Consider the following 18566-nt stretch of genomic DNA (forward strand, 5'->3'; position numbering starts at 1 on the left):
CTTCTGGGTTTTTTTCCTAATAAGACAGATACAAAATAAATTAATAAAACATTTTCATTTTCTTCTGAGGATCCTGAACACCAAGTGAAACGAGAATCACAGCGTTCCTAAAGAACGCACATCGCCCATTACTGTTGCTAGCAGGCTCAGGAGACGAAAGTGCAGGAGTCGTCAGAAACCCCGCCACCCCCCATCTCCCCACTGTTGTCATCTACACGCTTTACGTCCGTCGGTCACTCGTGTGCACAGTGCACTGTCCTGGGCGTTCTTGACCCATTTTTGACCTTGCATTCTTGAGGTCCTCACAAGAGCAATCGCATGGTCTCACTTTATTTCCTCAGACCATCCAGGAAGTCGCCGGCTATGTACTCATTGCCCTCAACACAGTGGAGAAGATTCCTTTGGAAAACCTTCAGGTCATCCGAGGAAACGTGCTCTATGAGAACACCCATGCCTTATCCGTCTTATCCAACTACGGCACAAATAAAACCGGACTGCGGGAACTTCCCCTGAGAAACTTACACGGTGAGAGGCCCGGGCGCGGGGAGGCTGTGGCTGCAGAGAGCAGCTCCGATGGTACTCAGCAAACCCGTCACTTTTTTTAATGTCTCTCAGAGAAGACTTATTCATCGAATACAAATGCGTTGAATGCCAGCTATGTGTAAGCTATGGTAGGTGAAATAAAGAAGATGGTCAGTGATGGGAAGGGAAGATTTAAACCAGGTACCACTTCTCCTATATTCATGGGGAAATATCCAGAGAGTTAGTAAGAAATGGTAATGGGTCTGGGACCGGATGACCTAGGCTGGGATGCAGACTCTCTCTGCCTAATAAACTGCCAATCCAATACCTGGAGCTCAGGTGTAAGGGACGTGCATTAAAAACCACCCCTATTTGGGCACCGGGGGGGCTCAGTCGGTTGAGCGTCTGCCTTCGACTCAGGTCATGATCCCAGGGTCCTGGGATCGAGTCCCACATTGGGCTCCCTGCTCAGCGGGGAGTCTGCTTCTGCCTCTTATCCTCCCTCTGTGTTCTCTCTCTCTCTCTCAAATACGTAAATTTTTTTTTTAAATCTTAAAAAAAACATACCCCTATTTGAGACAGTTTTCAGCATAATGCTGTTATACAGAGCATTACTTAAGGACAGAGAAGTTGAAGTTAAGAACAGAGAATGACCGTATTGTGGAATATGCATTCGTGAGTAGGACACTCATGAGGGTCCTCCAAATGGAAGCTATGGAAGATGATAGGAGAGACGGGAAGTTGACTTAAACAAGATGGAAGATGATGAGGAGCGTGCCCTCGCCATGTGGCAGGTGCAGGGCCAGTCCGTTACATTGGGAACTTCATGCCCACCACCTTCCTCATAAAGAAATGGTGGCAGAGTCATCCTCCTAAGGTCCCAAATTAGTGAAAAAATGTCCAGCAATGGCCACCTAATGTCTGCTGCCAGAGTCGTTACCCTTCCCGTGTGCTGTGCAGTTGTGACAGGAAGGGGGCCCATCGGGAAAGGGGATGACAGCAGAGGGTGCCTACCAGAGGGAGTCCCGGGAATGGTAGAAGCCCGGCAGACGGCAGTGCTGGAGGTGAGGCAGTGCATCCAGACCCGGGCTCAGAAGCGGCTGGCTCAGCCCTCCAGTTGGGCTCCTGGGTTTGGCCATCCTATAAAACTACCCTCAGACTTTCCACCCACCACTTGAGCCGCTCACCGCGCCCACGCGCGTGGTCTGCGTTTATGCTAATACTAATTTGTGCTGTTTGCACATTTTGCGAAATGGTACGTACGTTCAGCATGCCTCAATCTGCCTGTCTGGCCTCACGCTATCTCCTGGTGACAGGCAGATGTGGTTAAGAGCCTGGACCCCGGAGCCAGACTGTCTGGGTTCCAGCCCTGGCCCCATCGCTCCCCAGCCAGCTGCCCCTGGAGCGGGTTCTCTCTGGGTCTCTGCTTCCTCCTCTTTAAAATGTGGCTAACAATTGTACCGCACTTCCTAGGGGCGTTGAGAGAATTAAGGGCATTACTATGGAAAAAGCACTCAGCAGTTACTCCTACTGCTGGTATCATTTCTCTTGTGGCTATGGGTTGTATACAGGCAGATTATTTATTGTTATTAAATAACTATGTAATGCGAAATATTCACTATTAATTAAATACTGTTATTAATAATTAACTCAGTGCCCACCACAAAGAATAAAATCATAAATACTGAACATAAAAATAAAAGAAGGACTGCTTCCAGATGGATGACCTCTCTCTTCCAAGCTGCCCCGTCAGGGGCACCTGAGTCGTCCGGCACCTTTGTGGCCTTCTTTTTTACTTCTCATGATGTCAGAGTATAGGTGTTCTGTGAGGCCCCACCGTGACCTTCCATCGTACACTCTTTCTGGGCACCTTGGTCTGTTGTCCTGATGGTCACAGCAGCCTTGAAGCCCCTACTCTGTGTTTCCAGTTCTGACCTCTCATCAGAGATGTATCCTCCTGACTCTGGCTACCTTCGGACTATGTTCTCCCTTGATTGTCCTGCTGTCATCTCTGACGTGATGCTCAGCGCTCCACAATTTAGCCCTTTTGGACCTCCCAGCCTTCCTTCCATGATTCCTTTGTTCTCCACCATCCACTGGAGAAAACGCCTGCCTGTCCCACTGACATGCATTAGCTGCAGTTTTCTGGCTGCAGAAAACCCGCTGTGCTCTCCCGTCTGTATCCACAGTATGCCCCTGTTTGTGTGCGGGGAAATGTCATGCTTTGCTTCAGCCTCAGAGCCCTTTCTTCCCCGGGAGGACCCTTCCTTTTCCACACTGGTACTTTGTGCTTGTGGTAGATGCGTTCCCTGCCCGAGGTGGTTCTGGGCATCATTTATGTGTTTGTATCTAGATTATGGACCATCAGGGACCGTCTAAGGATTAACTAAGATTGTGCATTTAAATCAACCAGCAGAGTACCTGGCCCTGTCGTGTGTCATGCATGGTCTCCGGGGCATGAGCTCATTTTTTAAAATTTTTAATAATAATTTTTTATTATGTTAGTCACCATACAGTATATCCTTAGTTTTTGATGTAAAGTTCCATGATACATTACTTGTGTATAACACCCAGTGCACCATGCAGTAGTGCCCTCCTTACTACCCATCACCGGTCTATCCCATTCCCCCACCCCCTCCCCTCTGAAGCCCTCAGTTTGTTTCCCAGAGTCCATAGTCTCTCATGCTTCATTCCCCCTTCTGTTTACCCCCCCTTCCTTCTTCCCTTTCATCCCCTACTGATCTTCCTAGTTCTTATGTTCCATAGATGAGAGAAATCATATGATAATTGTCTTTCTGTGCTTGTCTATTTCACTTAGCATTATCTCCTCCAGTGCCGTCCATGTTGCTGCAAATGTTGAGAATTTGTTCTTTCTGATGGCTGAGTAATATTCCATTGTATATATGGACCACAACTTCTTAACCCAGTCATCTGTTGAAGGGCATCTCGGCTCCTTCCACGATTTAGCTATTGTGGACATTGCTGCTATGAACATTGGGGTGCATATGGCCCTTCTCTTCACTACGTCTGTATCTTTGGGGTAAATACCCAGTAGTACAATGGCTGGGTCATAGGGTAGCTCAATTTTTAACTTTTTAAGGGACCTCCACACTGTTTTCCAGAGTGGCTGTACCAACTTGCATTCCCACCAACAATGTAGGAGGGATCCCCTTTCTCCACATCCTCTCCAACAATTGTTATTTCCTGCCTTGTCAATTTCTTCATTGGAAAAGTGTCTGTTCATATCTTCTGCCCATTTTTTGATTTGTTTATTTGTTTCTCGTGTATTGAGTTTGAGAAGTTCTTTGTAGATCTTGGATACCAGTCCTTTATCTGTAGTGTCATTTGCAAATATATTCTCCCATTCCGTGGGCTGCCTCTTAGTTTTTCTGACTGTTTCCTTGGCTGTGCAGAAACTTTTAATCTTGATGAAGTCCCATAAATTCATTTTATCTTTTGTTTCTCTTGCCTTTGGGGATGTATCATGAAAAAGGTTGCTTTGGCCGATGTCGTAGAGGTTGCTGCCTATGTTCTCCTCTAGAATTTTGATGGATTCCTGTCTCACATCGAGGTCTTTCATCCATTTGGAGTTTATTTTTGTGTATGGTGTGAGAGAGTGGTCAAGTTTCATTCTTTTGCATGTAGCTGTCCAATTTTCCCAGCACCATTTATTGAAGAGACTGTCTTTTTTCCACCGGATGTTTTTTCCTGCCTTGTCAAAGATTAGTTCCCCAAAAAGCCGAGGGTGCATTTCTAGGTTCTCTATTCTGTTCCATTGGTCTATGTGTCTGTTTTTGTGCCAGTACCATGCTGTCTTTGTGATCACAGCTTCGCAGTGTAGCTTGAAATCCGGCAACGTGATGCCCCCAGCTTTCTTTTTTCCTTTCAACAATTCCTTGGCAATTCGGACCTTTTCTGATTCCACACTAATTTAAGGCTGTTGAGTTACAGTTCTTTGAAAAATGATCAATGGATTAAGACCGGATAGATTGAGAAAGTGTAGTTGCTCTGGAGTAATATGGAATTTTTAACTATGTTAATTTTCGATCCATGAGATGGAATATTTCATCTTTTAGTTCTTCTTAATGCTTCTAAAGAGAGTGATTTGTAGTTTCTGAGAATATAGATCCCTTTATGTCTCTGGTTAAGTTAATTCGAGATAGCGTGATGGTTTTTGGTGCTATTGTCAATGATGGTTCCCTAATTTCTCTTTCTCAGTCTCATTGTTCGTGTATAAGAAATGCAACTATTTCTGAGCATTGATTTTGCTTATCCTGCCAACATGTACTGAATTGTCCTATAACCTAGATAGCATTGGGAGTGATTGGGTTTTCCATATAGAGTAGTCCTGTCATCTGCTAAGAGAGGACAGTTTGACTTCTTCTTTGGCAATTAGGTACCTTTTTACATCCCCCTTTTTGTTGTCTGATTGCTGTTTAGCAGGCTTACCCGTACATGTGGAATAATAATGAAGGAGAGTGGGCATCCTTATCGTGTTCGATCTTAGAGGAAAGGCTTTCAGCTTTTCCCCATTGAGAATGATATTTGCTGTAGGCTTTTCATAGATGGTTTTTATGAGATTGAGGAATGTACTCTCTATCCCTACACTCCGAAGGGTTTTAATCAGGAAAGGATGCTGTCTTTTGTCAAATGCTTTTTCTGCATCAATTGAGAGGATCATATGGTTCTTGACTCTTTTCTTGTTGATGTGATCTATCACACTGATCGATTTGCGAATGTTGAACCACGCTTGCATCCCAGGGATGAATCCCACTTGGTCATGATGGATAATCTTTTAATGTACTGTTGGATCCTATTAGCTAGGGTCTTGTTGAGGATTTTGGTGTCCATATTCATCAGGGATATCGGTCTGTAATTCTCGTTTTTGATGGGGTCTTTGCCTGGTTTGGGGATCAAGGTAATACTGGCCTCACAGAATGAGTTTGGTAGTTTTCCTTCTGTTTCTATTTTTTGAAATAGCTTTAGAAGAATAGGTATTATTTCTACTTTGAATGTTTCGTAGAATTCCCCTGGGAATCCATCAGGCCCTGGACTCGTTTTGGGGGAGGTTTTTGATCACTGCTTCAATCTCTTCATAATTAATCGGTCTGTTAAAGTTATCAGTTTCTTCCTGTTTCAGTCTCGGTAGTTTATAGGTTTCCAGGAAGGCATCTATTTCTTCCAGGTTGTTTAATTTATTGGCATAAAGCTGTTGATAAAAGTTTCTAATGATCCTTCCTATTTCATTGGTGTTGGTTGTGACCTCTCCCCTTTCAGTCATAATTTTATTAATTTGGGTCCTTTCTCTATTCCTTTGAATAAGTCTGGCCAGTGGCTTATCGATCTTATTTATTCTTTCATAGAACCAGCTTCTAGTTCTGTTGATCTGCTCTACTGTGCTCCTGGTTTCTAATTCATTGATCTCTGCTCTAATCTTGAGGAACTGCTTTCCCGTGTGTGGGTTAGGCCTGTTCTTCTGTTCCAGCTCCAGCTTCTTGAGGTGAGAATATAAAACTGCATTTTAGATTTTTCTATTCCTTTGTGTGAGGCTTGGATGGCTATGTATTTCCCCTTAGGACTGCCTTTGCAGTGTCCCACAGGTTTTGGACCGATGTGTTTTCATTCTCATTGGTCTCCATAAATTGTTTAAATTGATTTTTAATTTCCTGGTTTACCCAATCATTCTTGAGCAGGATGGTTCTTAGTTTCCAAGTGTTTGAGTTTCTTACAAATTTTTCCTTATGATTGAGCTCCAATTTCAAAGCATGGTGGTCTGAGAATATGCAGGGAATAATTTCAGTGTTTTGGTATCGGTTGAGACCTGTTTTGTGACCCAGAACATTGTCTATTCTGGAGAATGTTCCATGTGCATTCGAAAAGAATGAGTACTCCTTTGTTTGGGGTGTAGTATTCTGTATATATCTATGAGGTCCATCTGGTCTAGTATGGCATTCAAAGCTCTTGTTTCTTTGTTGATTTTCTGCTTAGGTGCTCTGTCTGTTGCTGAGAGTGGAGTGTTGAGGTCTCCTACTATTAATGTATTATTATCTATATGTCTCTTTATTCTGGTTAAGAGTTGGCTTGTGTATCTTGCTGCTCCCCTGTTGGGGGCATGATACTTATAATTGTCATACCCACTTGTTGGATACATCCTTTAAGAATAATATAGTGCCCTTCTGTATCTCTAACTACAGTCTTTAGTTAAAAATCTAATGTGTCTGATATGAGAATTGCTACCCCAGCTTCCAGGGCATGAGCTCATTAACCGTGTGACCCGTCTGCTCCCCTTGCCTGTCAGCTCCTAGATCCACTTCATCCTTGCAGACCCACAGCTGCAGTGTTTTGCATAGAAGTCATTCGTAACCGTTTGTCTAATGTCATAGATGCAACGCTCTCCCTTTGCGCACTCTTGCATTTTTTAAATCATTCCTGATTTCTCATGTTGTATCATTTCTTCCTGTGAAACAATCATGGTCTTTCATGCCGTTTGCCTTCCTGGTGTCCGCCGTCTCTTCATCGTACCCAGAGATTCTTCTCACTCCCCTTCACCCCCCTGCCACTTTTTCCAGTGAGGAGCCCTGGAGGCAGCTCACAGTGTCACCTCTTTCTCCTGACCTTGCCAGCGCATAGTGCGTGACTGCCACCCCCGTCCCGTTCACCCCTTCATGTCATCATACAGCTTCCTTCCTCCCCATTTCTGAATTCCGATCGTTTGTTGATCAAAGGCCCATTTCGGGGGGAAGCCTGACTCCTCCATGGCACTATCATCACCTCATTTTTCAGCCCCCCCCCAAGGTCCATGGGGGGCTTGTTCGGCAGGCTGGCAATGTTTTAGCAGAGCTCCGAATGTGAAGAAATGCATGTGCCTTTTGTGAAAGTTCAAGGACGCGGCGGGTTGGTAACGGAGATTCTCTCCCCGCACAGAAATCCTACAAGGCGCTGTGCGCTTCAGCAACAACCCTGTGCTCTGCAGCGTGGAAACCATCCAGTGGCGGGATATCGTTGACGGCGACTTTGTGAGCAATATGTCGATGGACTTCCAGAACCAAGCGGGCAGTTGTAAGTGCCGCACGAACGTCCCCTCTGCCTGTAGCTCCTATGTGTTGGGGTGGGGGGGGGGGTGACAGAAAGCAGATTAATCCAAACCAAAGACCAGCAAACCATCAATCTGCCCACTAGAAGAGCACTTACCCAAGACGGAGGGCAAGTTGTTCCTCGTGGTGACAGTCAGCATGCCCGCTAACAGGGCAGATCACCGCCCCAGGGCAGCTGAGCCCTCGTGCAGCCATTGAGAAGAGCTGTCAGTGCTGGCCCGGGGGCCTCTCCCCCCTGCCTAGACGAGACGAGCCAAACTTTTGTGTGCTTCCGACTTGCTGCTGAGCCTTAGAGCAGCGCCAGGCCCTCCGGAAGCACATAAGCTGGCCTCTGCCCTCCTACATAGAGCCCCAGGCGAAGCTGGGCACAGTGCACAGGGGGGGTGTTTGTCCATATTCCCCTTCGTGCCCATGACCTGGTCCCTGCCATTCATCGGTGAAGCGGCCCGTGCCAGGGGGAGGCTGGCGGGGGGCCAGGCTGTAGGTCGGGCTGCAGCACTTGGCCCCTTGGCAGTGCCGTGTGGGAAACTCTGAAGACACATGCTTGCAGTTACCAAGCTCCACTTAGCTTCCCCCTTCCTGATCTCCCTGGTCTTTCAGTCCTTTAGAATAAGAACCCATCACCATTTCCTGCTTCTCTGTTTCCCTAAACTGTGCAGTGGACGCACGTTTTTGTGTTGGGGTTTCTTTGTGTTTTCTTGGTCTCAAAGAATTTGGAGCTCACATCGATCTCGAGGGACCTCACAGAAGTGGGGTCACATAGTCTTTGTCTTTTTGTGACTGGCTTCTGTCACTTCGCATGATGTCCTCGAGTTTCATCCATGTTGTGGCATGTGTCAGAATTTCTTACATTTATATGGATGCATAGTGTTCCATTGTGTGGTTTATCCCTGCATCCGTTCGTGAGCCCCAAGCTCAGCAGGTTGCTTCCACCTGCTAACAGTTATGAGTAATGCTGCTACAAACTTGGGTGTTGAGCCCCTTTGTTTTATACATATATCATCATTCCGACAGATCCTCAGCATGGCACCTCCTGTGTTTGCAAGAAACTGAAGACTTTATTCTACAACATGGTTGACCTTCCCTCGGCTATCTGATGGACAGTGGGGAGGTTAAATTGTGCACATTTATAGCAATGACAAAAAAAAAAATGACACAGGAAGGCTGTGAGGCCAGTAGGGGTTTGCCATAGACTAGATCAAGCAGCCCAGATGGCACACCTGTCCTCATTACACCAAGCCCATGGGAAAGACCCCGAAAGGAAATGTTGGGAAGGAGGACTGACAGGTGTATGCAGTAACAGGATTCAAACAGGACAAGGCTGCAAACTGCAAACTGCAAACATGACATGGTATTGGGTTAAGAATACACATGTAAGAATAAGCCACAGACATACAAGAGAAAAAGACAGTACAAATAAGCCTCGCTAAATTAAATGTCCATAAAGAAATGGCATTTCAAGCAAATGAGGGAAGAATTTATTATCCGGTAAATCATTCCAGAATGATTAACTATTAAGGGGAAAATATCAAAGAGCGAGAACTATAAGGATTTTTTTTTTTAAAAGAACACTATTCACCTGCTACCTGCATTCTCCTCATGAATTACCCAGCCAGTGGCAATATGAGGAGCCTGTCACTCCCCTTGTGGTAAGGGAAACCCTGTGTTTGCCAAGAGCTTTTGAGGCCATACATGCCTCCTGAGAACTTGTCGCATGCATTTAATTTTTATCCAAAAAAAAAAAAATCCCATAAGGTGATTTAAGTATTTTATAGACAATGGATTTGAGATTCAGAAAGGTTACCCAGTGTGTCCCCACGTGATGTCCCTGTTGATGTGGTTCAGCATTTGAAGCTAGATTGGGTGGGTTTACCTGAGGGGAAATTACAGTAAACCAATCATCCACTTTGTACACCAATATAAATTCCAAATCATATTATATATAATAAATTACTGAATATAAATTAAGTGCTAGAAGAAAACAGAAAGATGAGTCTTCGTAATATCAAGATGAAGAGAAGCCCAGTCAGATACCATACAAGAGAACTTCCATATGGAAGAATCTTAATGACAAACAGGAAAATATTGTGCCTCAGCTGCTTGCCTTGAAAAGGGTTAATATTCTCGATAATATGACTGTACAAAGTAGTCTTAGGTATCCCAAGAAAAAGGTCAACCTCTCAATAAAAAAAAAAAAAAATGGGCCAAACACATGAGCAGTTTGTACCTCCCCACACACACAAGATGGCCAAGAAATAAAGTAAAATGTTATTTCTTACTGTAATTTTAAAAAGGTCAAAATAAAATAAAGAAGCATCATTTTTGCCTTTGTCAAAGATTTGGGTTCCTTTTGATTTTTAGATACCTGAATCAGGACGGGGGTGGAGAAGCAGAAATTCTCATCTTCTTCTTGTGGGCATATAAATTAATAAAATATGGTCAGGGTTAGAATATTAGCAAATATGTATTGAAGCATTAGAGTATGCACTCCCTGGGGCACCTGGGTGGCCCAGGGTCCTGGGATCGAGCCCCTCATGGGGCTCCCTGCTTGGTGGGAAGCCTGCTTCTCCCCCTCCCACCCCCTGCTTGTGTTCCCTCTCTGTCAAATAAATAAATAAAATCTTTAAAAAAAATAAAAAATAAAAATAAATGAAGTATGCAATCCCCATGTTTAGGAATACTAAGAAAAAAATAATAAGGGGAGTGAAAAGTATAAGGATATAGAAAAATATCTTTGTGCAAGAATATTCCTTGCAGCCTTACCTATAATGAATTTCAGAAACAACTTACATATCTAAAAATAAGAGAGTAGTTAAAGAAATTATGGTACAGCCATTCCAGTGAAAATCATGTTCTGAGGGCGCCTAAGTGCCTCAGTTCATTAAGTGTCTGCCTTGGGCTCAGGTCAGGATCCCAGGGTCCTAGGATCAAGTCCATGTCAGGCTCCCTGCTCAGCGGGGAGTCTGCTTCTCCCTCTGCCCCTCCCCCTGCTCGTGCTCTCTGTTTCTCTTGCTCTCTCTCAAATAAATAAATAAAATCTTTTTTAAAAAAAAAATCATGTTATGTAGAAGGATATTTAAAGGCATGGAAAAATTGCCACAATGTTTTATTAGCTTTTTTTAAGTTATGATACAAAGCATAATGTGACATCAATTCTTATATATGCATATACTTATATGAATATATTGGTTACCTCTGGATGATTCTCATTTCCTCCTTTTGCTTTTTTCTATTATCCATATTTTATGTAATTTGCCTGCATTTCCTCTTTTTTGTAACAGAGGGTTAATAATAGAATTATAAGCAAACTTTGATTCATTGGTTGGCAGATGTTTTCTCCACTACAGGAAGATGCTATTAAGCATTTTCATTTTTAATATTTTTGCTTTGTAAACCTACTACTTGCTTATAAAAGGGTTTTGAGAAATATGAGGAAGTATAGGGTAAACAGCAAAAAGCACATATCACCGTACGGACACAAGCACTTTCAACACTTCCTACCTCCATACTGCTTTTTGTTCTTGCTACTCTTACCCGTCTCTCTCTCTGTCTCGGTCCCTCTCTTCTTCACAATGCACAGCCCATGTGGTGCATTTGGGGTTTGGCCTCACCATCTCTCATGATTCCCGGGAGCACCACCATCGCATTGCTGCCCTTCACTCCTGGGGTGATTGGAAAGATGGTCAGTCTCCTGAAAGGGGTGTCCTGGTTCCGCAGTAACTTGGGAAATCCTCAGCTCGTCCGTTTGAAATCTGAATTCTACCAGGAATTAAATTCTTCCTGGCTGTAGGAGACTTTGGGACACCTAGGAACTCCTGTAGGGTCTCCTGTCTTTGCAATGAAAGATGCCTGCACAGCTGATCCTTTTTTTAAACAAACTTTGGTAGCCGACCTGTTGTCTTTGTATAGATGGAAGGCTTTGGTCTTCCGGTATTTCAACGCCAGTAAAAACAAAACACAGCTAATGAGATTAGAAAAATCTTGGTAGCTGTAATTTGTAGCTGATCACTGCAAAAACTGATTGATCGACATTAAATATTTCCACACGGAAGCTCACAGATCAACAGCTAACGTGTAGCAGGTCAGCAAGGTGATGCACACCGTGAACACATATGACCCTTTGAGCAGGCTTCGGGACCAGGAGTCTTTATTTGCGGGACCCCGTGTGCCCTAGGATCACTGACCCGCAGGTCACTCGAGCCTGGACTGGTGAGAATGTAGTCAGTCATACCAAGCCCTCCAGGCGAGACACCCTTAGCGCTGTTGGAGATGCTGGAAAATTCTCCAAGCCTAAACAAATGGGGAAACCGGGCTGTTTGAACCCAGTTTTCATGGCCTGTGACGAGTCGATCATTACTCTGTGCCTCAGTTTCTGCAGCTGAAGTGTAAATAAAAGTAGAACGTGGCTCGTCTTTTATTTTTTCCTTATACAAGGCTTTGAGTCACTTACAAACAACCAGGAAACAGAATTAGAAATTGGAAAGCTGTTCCTTGTTTCTGGAACGTCACTCTGCTCAGGGGCTTGGACAGGTTGCCTCAACCATCCATTCTCTTCTGAGATACGAGTTTAACTACTTCTTTTACATTTTAGGCCAAAAGTGTGATCCAGGCTGTCCCAATGGAAGCTGCTGGGGTCCGGGAAAGGAGAATTGCCAGAAATGTAAGTCAGCAAAACCAGAATTTCAGATAAACGTGCCCACTTTCCTCCTCTTACACTTAGCGGGCTGTGTGTTTTCCCTTCGAAGACTCCAAAAGGCCAGATGTTAGCAGTTCCGTGAGTGACGTTCTTGTGGATCTCCCTGCATGCGGTTAATCCACGGGGCTGTTTTGGGCACTCCAGCCTGTCGTAAATGAGTGGAAGTCAGCCCGTCTCTTTGAACCACGTTTGGCATTTTTCCTGGAAACAAGACTTGCCCATGTTACCTGAGCTCAGAAACACCTCTTGTTTTCTCACCCCTGGGGGCCCATCTACACAGAAGCAGGAGCAACGCTTTTCAGGAGGGTTTTTCCACAGGAATCCTAATTTAGGAGCATAGGTGGCCAAGGAATCTGGGGACCTCCACCTTACAAGTTCACCGTCTGTCCTTCTGTTTAATTGTGGTGTGACTTCTAAGCACTACTTTCTGGCGGGCACTTTTGTTATTTGATGTGCTCTCCATATCAGCCCGCATCTCAGGTCTAACCAGCATGTAATTATCGAGCGGGTCTGAAAGTCTAGACTTGATCTGGTTAGTTCTCCTAAGTGATTAAAAATCCGTAGAAAAAGGAGGTGCAGTAAAGGAAGGTCATGATTCAGTGTAATTTGGCGGAACGCGAATGTTCCGGAACTTGAACGAGCCAGGGAGTCATTGAATTCATCCTTTCGTTCACCTCTTCACCTCCTGTTTGCACGTGCTCTGCAAGGTCCCTGAGGACAGCCCTTCCACCCTCCCTGGCTCTTCAGCTTACCGTGACCTTTGCTCCTTTTCAGTGACCAAAGTCATCTGTGCCCAGCAGTGCTCAGGGCGCTGCCGCGGCCGGTCCCCCAGCGACTGCTGCCACAACCAGTGTGCCGCCGGCTGCACGGGGCCCCGCGAGAGCGACTGCCTGGTAAGGCTGACCCAGCCCCCCAGCGGCCCCCACGGGGGCTTCTCTGGCCAAGACGGAGAGGGGCTTCCTGTGGGAAACATGACGAGTCCCGTTTGTAGGAGCAGATGTGGCCGTTGCCCTTTGCCAGGTGACAAGACCGCCTTTCTTGTCCCCCCTTCACCACTTACTCTGTGACTCCAGGCAAATTATGTGAGCCCCGTGTGCCTCAGTTTCCCCGCCTGACATTGTTGGGTAGTAAACACCGCCCGTTAGCTCGGCCGGACAACACCGTGCACGTGGCACCCGTAACCCGGACCTGGATGCGGGGCGAGCTTCGGCACTAACACGAGCTGTCCATCATTGGGGTTTCTCGTGGTCGCGGCTCCGGTGCTCCAGTCCCGTCTCAGGCTAACCCCACGCAGTTGGTACCGGAAGGCCCCTGACGTAAATGTACGGACATGGTGAGGGACGTACCCGGAGCCACACAGACGTGAGCGCACGGCTGGAGCCACGTGCGGGTCTTCTGACCCCAGCCCGCTGCTCTTCCCAGCACAGCTCAGAGCCTCCTGCCCAGCCCCGCTCCAAGGGGTCTTGAAGCACCCCCCTTGTCCCTGACACCGCAGAGCCCTCACAGAAGCCTCCCCGCCCCGCGGGCAGGGGGCACCCCATGTAGGTGGCCCCTCACCTGTGTGCACCTTGGACATCCTAGAGACACCAGAGCCGGCAGACGGGGGTCCTGACGCAGCACCGCATGCGATGAGACCCTCGAAGCCTCTAGAAAAGGAGGCTCCAGAAGACTCCAGTTTCAGGGAGGGGGAGATTCTTAAACTCCAGAGGCTGCGTCTGGCCCTAGGGGTTTTGACGTGGTTGGTCTGGGCTGATTCTAATGTGCCTCAGGAGGGGAGACAGCCTGTGGGTCTTTGGGCCACCACAGTATGTGGTCTGGTCCCCCCGGCACAGTAGTCTTCCTTAGGGTTTTCTGCAGTTTGGCAGTGAATTTTAAAAACATATCCTCGGGGCGCCCGGGTAGCGCAGTTGTTAAGCGTCTGCCTTCAGCTCAGGGCGTGATCCCGGCGTTCTGGGATCAAGTCCCACATCGGGCTCCTCTGCTGGGAGCCTGCTTCTTCCTCTCCCACTCCCCTGCTGTGTTCCCTCTCTTGCTGGCTGTCTCTCTGTCACATAAACAAATAAAAAAATCTTTAAAAAAACAAAAACAAAAAACATATCCTCAAGTGTTCTTTGTAAGGGAAAACCAATAAGTTGAGTTTAGAAATAATTTCACTCCATAGGGACCACTCCAGTATGTGAACTCCTTCATCATTTTGCAAATTAATAAAGATGTGGGTTTTTATTTTCATAGTCCATAAATTATCACAGCTAGGACAGTATAAGAAAAATCATACTTTTAAGGTCTTTCTGAATTTTCTTGAAAGTACTTGGCTATTTTGGGGGGTTTGTGTTTTGTTTTTGCTTTAATCAAGTTCCTGGACATTACAAGCTGTAGCCGGAGCTTTGTGCCCAGGGCTGAAGCCTTCGTGAGCCTCCGTGCACAGCTTGACCAGTGCGTGTCGTCCCTTCTGTGACAGGTCTGCCGCAAGTTCCGGGACGAAGCCACGTGCAAGGACACCTGCCCGCCCCTCATGCTGTACAACCCCACCACCTACCAGATGGATGTCAACCCCGAGGGGAAGTACAGTTTTGGTGCCACCTGCGTGAAGAAATGCCCCCGTGAGTTCATCACAGGCAAAACCCTTTCCTTGATCAGGCATCTATTTCCTCTTTGTGTCCTACCAGGTCCCCTGAGTCCCTTGTCGTGCGGAGTCTTTGGGTCCGTATGTTTGTCAGGCAGGTGACCGTGGGCCTGTCTGAGTGCACCGGTGAGGGGTCAGGCCGCTGCCATAGGGGACGGGTGATGGTTGGTGCTCTGTTCACCAGCGTCTGTTCTCGAGTCCATGGTGGCCAGGACAGGAAACACCCTGGGACCGAGGTCCGGCTGTATTAGTCCAGAATATTCAGTTGTCTGTTTGGGCCACTTAGCACTGTTTGCTGTTGTGCCCAGCAGGTATTGAAAAGACCTAAATTAGAGAGTATGTCGGAAGACCTGCGTCCTTTAGCGGTTAAAATTCCGGTGAAAATTATGCCTCCAAAGGGAACTGAAAGTTCACAGGAGTCTCTGCGTCTTGTTTGGTTTTGTTTTAATTGCTTCGGACTGGGTTTGCTTGTTTGTATTTGCATTCAATAGGTGGCTATAATGTTCAGAGAAATGATGATATGAATCATGTCCTCACAGAGAAAGTGTAGAGTTGTCTAATTAACGAGCTTTAGGAGCTCTAGAAGGGGAGATTAAGAGAAAAAAAATGGTAAGCGCAGCTCTGAGGGGGAGATTTGCCCTTCCAGATTTGTGGACAGGAAAACTTTTAAATCTGTACGGAAAAAATAACACATAAGTAGAATAATATACCAATGTATGGAACTAACTTACTAAAATTTTTAGAATCGCCACAATTACGACCCAGGTGTAATCTTTGAGAGAGGGCTTAATAGGTAGAGTTTAAAAATCCACAGGAAAACAGAGCCTGGGAACAAAAGCAGACAATTTACTGAAAGAAAAAGTACAAATGTGCAGTACATATGTTGAGGACATACTTGGGGAAGTCAAAACAGGAGCACCTGGAGCTCCAGAAGCATCCTGACACCTGTGTTAACATTGACACTAATAAATTACTCCGAAGTGACGGGAGGCTCAGCAGCTGACTGCTGTGCCGGGCTCGATGCAGAAACAGCCGGTGGTACCAGCACCCCGCCCAGCAAGGTCGCCAGGCGGACGGGACCGCGGAAGCCCCTCCCACGTGGCAGCTTCGGGGGAACAGGGGGCTTCGTGCCGGGGCACCTATTTCTAATAAGTATTCAGGCCTTCGCTGCAGGTCCTGCGGGTAGAACGGGCAGAAGAATGAGCTGGGGACATGTTCCGAACTTGTGAGCTGGCCCCCGTTCTGCCGCCACATCTGGTTCCTGCCCGTGATGACGTACATCTGTCCGTACCACGGTTTGATAAGCTATTAACACTCTTGAACATGATTCCTTTTCTGTTTGCAACCTCTTGTTCTTTGTCCTAAAGCAAACAGAACCAGAGGATCATCGGCCCTTTCCATCAGCCCCTTCAGAGGAGCACCTGAGACAATTGTGTGAGGCCCAGACACCTGGTGCTGCTTTCGCCACCTTCCTTCCTTGCCTCTCCAGGTAACTACGTGGTGACAGACCACGGTTCGTGTGTCCGTGCCTGCAGCTCCGACAGCTACGAGGTGGAGGAAGACGGCGTCCGCAAATGTAAAAAGTGTGAGGGGCCTTGCCGCAAAGGTAGGAAGCCGGCAGGGTGTCGGGACAGGCTTTCCGTCGGGTCGCGAAGCTGGGGTTCATTCGCCCCCCCTCAGCTTCATGCTTGGAGGAGGTCTGAGCACATCCCTTCCTTCAGGCTCAGAAATGTCTTCTTCCTTCGTATCATATCCTGTTATTGCAGGCTCCTCGATGCCAACTGACTCCAACCTGTTAGCCTTTTACTTTATCTTTTTTATAAAAATGTCCAAACACCCAGAGATGTTGTGAGAGTAGTGCAGTGAGCACCCATATGGCTTTCCCATAAATTCACCACTTTTTGATGTTTTGCCACGTGGCTCTCACTGTCTCCATATTTATTTGAATGTGTGCGTACGTAGATGTGTGCGTGCACGGGTGAAGGTTTCGTCTGAATTGGAGGACGGTTACAGATATTCTAACGCTTCCCCCTACATTTGTCAGCATGTTTTCTTACAAACAGGGACACTCTCCTAGGTAATGACAGGCTCACGCTCAGAATTATTTAGCATCACTGAGTACTCTTTTCTAGGGTTCAGTTTAATTCAGACTTCTCCTTCCCGTCCCACATACATCATTTTTAGCTGCTTCTCTGTGCAGAACCCAGTCAATGATCACGGGTGTCGTGTAGATGTCCTGCCCCCATTATCTTCTTTAATCGACGACCGTGTCTCAGCTCCCCGCCCCCACTCGCTCTTCTTCTCTTCCATGACCTGGTGTGAAGAGTCTAGGCCAGGTGTTCCGCACCACGGCGCTCAGTTGGCTTCATTGGCTGTATTTCCTCATGGCCGCACTCAGGTTGGGAGTTTGGGGCAGGAGCACTGCATAGGTCATGTTTACTTCCCCTCTCAAGTCAGGTGACAGATGATGCCATGTTATTTCATTACTGATGGTGACAAATTAGAGGAGATTTCTTGGTGGGTATAAAGTAGTGATTTTCTATTTCTATCATCCCATTTATTAGTTGGCATTTTTAAAAAAATTTAGTTCCTATGTAAGGTCATGGAATCCTTGTTTATTCAGTTTCTTCTGATCCATTCCTGTCGTTCATTCGGGTACTGAAGTTGTCCCACATGTGGCCAGTAGGAGCCTCTCCAGATGGCCCCTGTGTCCGTTTGGCGCATCCCATGTCCTAGTCATGGCTTCCACTCAAAAGTGCTATCTGCATTCTTTGTACTTGCTTCTGAACCTTAACACATCCTGGAAATCTCTCCAGAGAAGTTCATATGAATCGTCTTCATTCTGGGGTACGGAGGCTCCCTCCGGGGCTGTTCCGCAGTTTCTCAATGGCTCTGCCGTTATGTGGCCATTTACACTGTTGCACTGTTCTGCTGTGTTCGTGACATCTGAGTGCAGAGCTGCGTACCCCGCGTGTCCACTTGGGGTGCACCATCCCTGTGAAGCTGTCTGTCTTTTCAGTTGAAACTGATTGCTACCCTTTTTGCTCCCATGCACATTTCACGTGTGTTCTCCACGGGGCTGACTCAGCCTCCCTGCTCCATGTCATTGAATCCTCCCAACGCCACTGGGCGATCTGTGTTATTATGATGCCCATTCTACAGATGAGGACACTGAATAACAGAGAATCTAAATGACTTGCCCAAGTTTCAACAGCTAAGAATGGCAGTCACAATTTGAAGTTCATGCAGTCTTGGGCCCAAGCCAGACCCGTGAGCTCATCAGCCAAGTCCGTGTCTTCCTGTCTTCTAACTCCTGTGGGGCAGGCGGGTCAGTGCCCTGATGGAGGAGTGTCCTTTGGCTTCAGGAAACTGTCTGGCAGAGCACACATGGGAGGAGGAAAATGAGAATGTGGGATGGTACCTGGCACGGGGGGAACTAAGAGAAGGAGGGGATAACTGTCAGCTCCTCACGTGGGCTGATGGAATCAGAGACGGTTTTGGTTTTATTTTGTTAATTTTGTGTTCAACAAATGGTTTGATTCTCCTGTAATTATTATTCCCTATTTTTCTATACGTCCCCGATTCAGGTCCCTTTGGGTTTAGGGCTGTACCACTGGGTAAGGAAGGAGGT

The 18566-nt window shown here is 46.6% G+C and overlaps 1 protein-coding gene across 1 annotated transcript in view; it reads left to right on the forward strand.

The window, feature by feature from the left end:
* EGFR (epidermal growth factor receptor) overlaps positions 1–18566 on the forward strand; it is a 202758-nt gene that overhangs the window by 139324 nt on the left and 44868 nt on the right. Inside the window, exons 3-8 of the mRNA XM_040644520.1 lie at positions 342–525; positions 7447–7581; positions 12208–12276; positions 13087–13205; positions 14771–14912; positions 16425–16541. Of these exons, the coding sequence (XP_040500454.1) occupies positions 342–525; positions 7447–7581; positions 12208–12276; positions 13087–13205; positions 14771–14912; positions 16425–16541 (766 nt within the window). The remainder of the gene's footprint in view (positions 1–341; positions 526–7446; positions 7582–12207; positions 12277–13086; positions 13206–14770; positions 14913–16424; positions 16542–18566) is intronic.

Source organism: Ursus maritimus, unplaced genomic scaffold, assembly GCF_017311325.1.
Source record: "Ursus maritimus isolate PB19 unplaced genomic scaffold, ASM1731132v1 scaffold_3, whole genome shotgun sequence".
In the NCBI taxonomy this organism is placed as follows: Eukaryota; Metazoa; Chordata; class Mammalia; order Carnivora; family Ursidae; genus Ursus; species Ursus maritimus.